Below are 7,373 nucleotides of genomic sequence, written 5' to 3'. Positions count from 1 at the left end.
AGAGTGTTGCTGAAGGTATGAGGCTGTTCAAGGAAAACTAAGGAAGTAGGAGCTTTTGAAATAATGATGGCTGTTGTGCTTAAAAATGTTGCACACCTACTGGAAAAAGCTTTAAGTAATGCTTAAGCTTTTTCTGCTCAGTGTGTTGCACAAATTACCAATTAAGTCAAATGATGAGGGAGATAAGGCAAAATGCCACATTTATTGATTATAATAGTTAAAAGAGTGCTCATACATACACACACACCCATTCTCAATCACTCTGCAGATGTTATAGTTACCAAAATTCATTGCTCAAACACTATACTAGGTGGCCAGCCTAGTTTAGAATGAGATCAGGAATGGGGGATACAGACACATCTGTATTCCAGTAAAATTCACAGAGTGTTACCCCACCTCTTGCTGCTAAGTCCCTCTCCTTTGTAGGGGTTATTAAGTTGGTGTTGGGTGACTGGTCCACCTTTTCTAATTCTATGGCTTCTCTGTCTGAAATCTCAGTACTTTTCCATCCTGACAAGCAGTTCATCATTGTCTTTAGGTATTGCTCTTCAATCACTCTATTTTACAACATCCTTTCATTATTGCTGGTGTGGGCTGTGTCCAGAGTCTTTAGCTTTGAGATGTTGCAGACCTTATCTTCAATCTTGTGTTTTCTGTTTACCTTTATTCTTCTTCAACATGATTCACCGTTTGGTAACTTGTTTGCTGACATATAGTTTACTCTGCTTTTACCATTCACACTCCATTCATTCATCCATACACACATTTCTCTCTCTCTCTCTCTCTCTCTCTCTATATATATATATATATATGATTACAATAACAAAAGACAAAGATACAATAACAAACTTAATTCATAATAGCAACTTAAAATCACTACATTAAAACATAAAATAAAATGACTGCTATACTCATGCTAAACATTATTGATTTATACTAAAGCCTAATTACAACTAAACATTATTAAAATAAAACAAATACAAATTAGTTTTAAAACAAATAAACCAATGCTGGTTCAACAAGTGGTCTACAGGACTGGATTGAAGAAAAGGTTTTGTGAGCCTTGTTGGGTGTATAGAGAAGTGCTGAGAGCTGTGTCAGTACAGTTCCTAGCATCATCCTCCAGTAAAGCTTCTGCCTGGCACGCTTGCATGTAACACAGGTCCCCAGTCTAACGCAACTCTATGCCCTCCCCCACCACACCAATGATTAAACCAGGGATGGCCAATTATTATGGCTGGCAAGCCATTTAAAGAGTTTTGGAGACCTGTCGAGAGCCACCTCTCTCTCTCTCTCCCCTTCCCTTCCTCCCTCCCTCCCCCCAGAGCACAGCCAAAGCTGTAATTTGCCAGGAACCTTGAACCCAGGCAGGAGCTTCTGCCACCATGGATGGATGGCAGCATCAGCTGTAGGCACAGCCAGCAGGTTCCAGAGCCCCAACATGGGACCTGCCAGCAGTGTCACAGCTGAGGCTGATGCCCACCCAGCTCAGCAGAAGCTCTATTACAAAAAGGTAGGAAGTTTAAACACAAAAAATCCTATTGTGAAACAGTTATACTTATGTCACATGCAACTCATGTAATAAAAAAGCCACAAAAGCAAGGCAATTAAAAGGTAAGCCAGCAAACAAGTCATGCTCTCTGCTCCCCCATGGAGGGGCAGAACCAGAGGTGTAGTGGCATGGTTGCACCACCCTTTTAGATTGGACCACACCTTAGGACTTTGTTAAAGTCCCCAAACCAGGTGAGAATCCACACTTTTCCCTCAGTGCTCAGAACCATGTCCCCTCCCCCACCTGCCACTGTTGCTTTCCCTGCTGTCTGGGGGGAAGCTTAAGAGCCACTCCTACCTGTTCCAGAAGGTCTGAATGGGGGGCTGGGCTCAGCTGGGACAGTGGCAGCAACAACATCATTGGTCAGGCAGTGCTACCCTTCCTGTGCCTGCTCCTGGGAGACTGGGCAGGGTGGGAGAACCCATGTCCTGCCCCTCACTGCTGCTGCTGTCACTCTCACTGTCCCAGCTGAGCTCAGACCCCATGCAGTCTACCTGGAATGTGCAGGAGCGGCTCTGAATCTTCCCATTGCCCCAGGGACAGCAGGGAAAGCAGCAGCAGTTAGCAGAGGGGAAGAGGGAGAGGGGAGGGTAGATGTGACTGGGCATGGAGGGGAAATGGTGATTCTTATCTGCTCTAGGGACTTTAAAAACTCCCTGGAGGCTCATACAGCCACCTCTGCAGCCCAGGTTCCTATTCCCATACCCTCCCCCCCCCCTTTGCCAAATCCTGGATTCACCTCTGTCTCCACCCACAGATATTTGGATTCCACCATCACAATTACTGTGCACCATAACCTTGATTCTATCAGACAAATGTCAGTTCAACTCCGAATTTTGCAGTAAATAATAAAACATGAAGTGCTTTGCCGAGCACAGTAAAAGGTGCAGTTAAATCATGGCTTAAGCATAATCTAGCATCTTGGCTTCAGCTTGTAAAAACATTTAGTTTCATTCCTTTAGCTGGGTAGTATGCATAAATGTGAGTCAGCTGGCCAACCCCCTGATCCATTGAGAATCTCTATGATCTGGGAAGTGGCAGGAAAAATATAATTGTCGGGGGGAATGAGATTCCTTGGTTGATAATAAATATAGTTTTGTTATTAACCCAAGAATCCCATTCCCCTCAACATTTGACAACTGTATTGACCCTGCCAACTCCATTGAGAATCTCTTTGTGTTCTGTGATCAGATACAAGCAAGGTAAAGGACAAAAGTGATTCTTGCCTAGATGTACTTTTCACATTCAATACAATTAATAGGTGATTAACAGTAGAAAGTCAAGGTGAAACTGAAAAACGGTTCTTAGCAAAGTAAGTATATGGAGTCAGAAGCTACTGTTCTTGCGATAAAGAAGTTAGGGTTTTGGTCCATGGTGTTTGTAGGTATAGTAGCGTGTGTATACTGTTAGATGAGTTAGCTCTTCACTGCCATAGATTTTGTGTGAGGGCTCTGTGTGTGGCCATCTGAATTACTTCATTAGCAGTGCTCTGTGTGAATGAATTAGTAGAACAATGATATTACAAATATCAACACAAATATCAGAATTGGGTTGTGAAATAATTTTAAGTAAGATTATATAATGCTGTTTGAGTTGCTTTGATGGATTTTATCTAGGCTTGTTTAAGACGCAGTTTTGTAAAGATAAGTGGGTTTTTGAAGATGAGTTTTGGGTTTCCTTGTTTGTCAATGTACCTAGATTAAATGCCAACTGTCAAGCCTAAAAACTTTCTGCAACTCAAGTGTCAAGCTGGGTTCTTTTTCTGCAATGCATCCTCTTCAGTAGAAAATGTGCTACAAGCTAAATGTACCCTTTGTAACACCTATGTATTCTGGGTGGCATGATTGTCCAGTATTTAATATTTAGTCTGGTAAATAATACAATGTTCCAGCTCACCCTGTCTCAGTCAGGCTCTCTCTGCAGAATAGAAAAACTGTCACAGGTTATTAGTCACTGAAGGTGATAGATATTCCTCCAATACAGACTCATTTTTCTTCTCACGCCAGTAAGATACTGCTGATAACTCTGTTAAGAGTTACACTGGTCCAAATGAAAGAAGGATCAGAAAAACAGGGAGCAGGTTACTTGAAAGTCCATTTTGTAATACCTTCTTAGATTAAGATGCACTTCAGATGTCCTGAGTAATGTATCTTCTATTCCTTCCTATAGGAGGCTACTCCACAGCCTCCTACATATTGCCTTAAGAAGGATTTTAGCTCACATTTTATTTTCGTCTTATGACCCAAGTGATTCTTATAATCACCTAAGTATAGTACCTCACACTAAAGCTTCTTGAGAAGTTGGAAAGGTTTTCCAGTATGAAAATGTTGGATAAAACTCTCTTTTGTTGACATTTTTCAGCCAGTTCTAGTCACAAAATAAATTAGTATTTCACAAAACCTCTTTTTCTTTTCTTTGTCTAGGGAAATGTGGGAAATCTTCCCAATGTCATTCTTCTCTGCTCTTTTACAGGGACCGTCTCAGAACAGCCACCAATGTACTGGGGGATTCTCTGGGAGCTGGCATAGTGGAACACTTGTCTCGGCATGAGCTGGAAGCACAAGACAGTGAGCTTGATAACTCTGTGATTGAGGATAATGAAAAGCCCTACCACCTGATCTTCCAGGATAATGAAACCCACAAACATCGCAGCAGCGAGACAACAATGTGAAACCAGGGAGCAGAGTACAGATTATTAAACCTCTAAAAAGTCAAGACTCAAAACAAACTTCAACAATGGAGAATGGAAAAAAGAAATACACCCAGAACCAAACTTTTCTCCCTCCCCAACATTTCTACAAGAAGCCTGTCTTCCCTGTCTCTTAAATTGAGGCTAAAGAGAAACATTAAACCCTTTCCTTATTTAGAATTGGATGTTTTTCTGATGTTCCTGTTAGAGAAGCAGGACTAACAAGTGGTATCTTTGTGCTCCACCCCAGACTAGGTTAGGAATGAGAGGAATGAGCAATTAGATTAGGAACTTCCTCCTCTGTCTTATTAGGCAAAACGTTGGCACACCCTCATCTCCTCTCTCTTAGCCCCCATTTAACTGAGCCACCACGTTTCTTTAACTTCCTTCTTCATGTTTGTTTCCTTGACATGCCTTTACCTGGCATGTCAAGGATTAAAGACCAAGACAATGATCTGCTTAGAATTATTTGCCATTTTGGAGTCTCCAGTTAGAACCTGGTTGCTTCCATGTTATATTCCCATCATTACACTCTTTGTTTTTTGTGAAAGCCTGGCTCTCCAACTCCTGTTGGAATAATTCAGGAATTATACCTGAATAAGTAACTGTCAGTGGGAGAGCTGGCCTGGGAACACACTTGATTCTAAGCTGAAACACTAACCAAACTTATAACTGGAGCTAGATCAGTGACTGGACTGTCACTTGGGTCATGCTGAGGCACTGCCATGGTATTCTCAATGTTTTGTATTCCTACAGGGACACAGAGCCAAACAATGGTCCAGGCTTCCATTGGTGTTTGGGCATTATGTTTACATGGTTGGCATGTACCGTATAATCACTATATAGACCCTTCTTATCAATGTTGAATGACAATTATATTTGTGTGTGCATTGCAAGAGAAGTGATAAGTGTTCTAGCAAAGAAGTTAAGGTGCCTCTCTATGGCTCTAGAAGCATGATATTAGGCCCTGCTCTGGATCTGTGCCAAAGGATGCTCCCAGTCAACTCAGCTTTTAATGGGCACCTGGTCATTCAGGCTGGGAAGTCAAAAGCTGCCAAACATCACTTGCTTTTGTGCCATTGACTACAGAAACTAACACACCTTAACCATGCTAGCCTGAAGGGCCACTCAGCTGAACTAAACCTTTGACTTTTTTATAGTAACATAACAACTGCCAATCATAACACAATAGTTAATGGCTCCAGAGAACCTCCCAGGCAGGTATCAATGCCACGTGCTTCCCAAGGGATGAATACTGAATAACAGATGTGGACTTCTTATTTGTTTGACCCAGGACAAAATATTACTGTATAAAGTAATCTAAGAACATGGGGTAACCTGGCAAAAGAGGAGAGGGTTGACTGATTACTGTTCTATCTAAGCAGTAGCCTACAGGTGGGCAAAATGATTTACCCAATAGAATGGATAACTTTCACCCAAGACTCAACTCTCCTTTATTTTCATTTATTTTGTCAAATATTGACTAAGAGTTTTACTTTTTAATACAGTTCTTCCCTTACCAAAAGGCCATAAGTGGAAAACCAGAGCGTAGGCAGCTGCTTGCTTTCATAAGGCAGCTGGCCTGTTTTCCCAGCCCAGGAAGACTCATTGCTAAGTCCAAGTCTCTTCCAGGAAAGTTTTATTCTAAAACTTAAACTTAAAATGTAAGCAAGCTATCAAACAAGGTAGTCTGTCTACCAATCTACCCTTTACCATTCCAAAGACTCCCTCCTCTCAGTCATCCAGCTGCTGGATTTACTGCAGATGCTTAGCTCTCAGTCTTTTGTAGGAAACACCTAACCACTTACTAATAGGGCTGTGCGAAGCTTCGGGTGGTGATTCGATTTGGAGGAGATTCAGCCTGATTCGGTGGCCGAATCACCGAATCCGAATCGAATCGGGGAATCAATTTAAAGAACCAAATCGGTTCAAAGCTCTCCGAATCTTCAGAAAAGCTCAGGAAGCTTGTCAGTGAGGCCCTAAAAGGCCACAGCCCAAAGGGGAGGGGAGTTCAGGACGAGTGGTTGCTCCTCAAAGGAGCGATCCTGGATGCACAAGCAAAGTCTATTCCATCTCGGAGGAAAGGCAGCAAAAGGGCACAGCAGTTTCCTTGGCTCTCCAGGGAACTAGCAGACCTCCTGTGCCTAAAAAGACAGACCTACAAAGGATGGAGGACTGGATCCACCTCCAAGGAGGAATATTCTGCACTGGTCCAGTCCTGCAGGGAGTGAACCAGCAAGGCTGCGACAGAACTCCAGCTAGCTACAAGTATCAAGGACAATAAAACGTCCTTTTTAGATATGTGGGGAGCCGGAGAAAAAGCAAGGGCAACATTGGACCCCTGCTAAACCAGATGGGACAACTGACAACCAACCCCCAGGAAAAAGCCAACTTGCTAAGTGGGTACTTTGCATCAGTCTTTCACCAGTCCCACGGGACACCCCTACCTATTACGGGACAGGGAGGGTGAGGGAGATTCCTTACCCTCCATCAATGCTGACCTTGTGAAGGAACACCTTGAGAGGCTGGATACCTTCAAGTCAGCCAATCCTGACAGTTTACACCCCAGGGTACTCAAGGAGCTGGCGAGCATCATAGCCCAGCCCCTGGCACGGATCTTTGAGACCTCCTGGCACTCTGGTGAAATGCCCAAAGATTGGAAGAAGGCCAATGTGGTGCCTATCTTCAAGAAAGGGAGGAAAGTGGATCCAGCAAACTACAGGCCCATCAGCCTGACCTCTATCCCGGGGAAGGTCTTAGAAAAGATTATCAAAGAGGCCATTCTTAACAGACTGGCCAATGGCAACATCCTGAAGGATAGCCAGCATGGGTTTGTTGTGGGTAGGCCTTGCTTGACCAATCTTATTTCCTTTTACAACCAGGTGACCTATCACCTGTACAAGGGGGAAGAGATTGATGTCATATATCTTGACTTTAAAAAAGCCTTTGATCTGGTATCCCATGATCACCTCTTAGCAAAACTGGCTAGTTGCAGCCTCGGCCTCACCATGATCTGCTGGCTGAGGAATTGGCTCCGCGGTAGGACCCAGAGGGTGGTGGTTGATGGAAGTCAATCGTCGTAGTGCCCTGTGACCAGTGGGGTCCCTCAAGGCTCTGTCCTTGGGCCTACAC

General features: G+C 43.4%; 1 protein-coding gene across 3 annotated transcripts in view; it reads left to right on the top strand.

Moving 5' to 3' along the window:
- LOC102378431 (excitatory amino acid transporter 1) overlaps nucleotides 1-6,210 on the top strand; it is a 47,318-nt gene extending 41,108 nt beyond the window's left edge. For all 3 annotated transcript variants that reach the window (XM_025195252.1, XM_025195253.1, XM_006038728.3), the window contains one exon: nucleotides 4,025-6,210. In XM_025195252.1, coding sequence (XP_025051037.1) covers nucleotides 4,025-4,223 — 199 coding nt within the window. In that variant the 3' untranslated portion in view covers nucleotides 4,224-6,210. The remainder of the gene's footprint in view (nucleotides 1-4,024) is intronic.
- Nucleotides 6,211-7,373: the final 1,163 nt, after the last annotated feature.

The sequence above is a fragment of the Alligator sinensis genome, unplaced genomic scaffold (assembly GCF_000455745.1).
Source record: "Alligator sinensis unplaced genomic scaffold, ASM45574v1 scaffold2149_1, whole genome shotgun sequence".
Taxonomy (NCBI): domain Eukaryota; kingdom Metazoa; phylum Chordata; order Crocodylia; family Alligatoridae; genus Alligator; species Alligator sinensis.
Note: the sequence above shows the minus strand (reverse complement) of the source record. Positions and strands in the feature narration are given on the sequence as shown.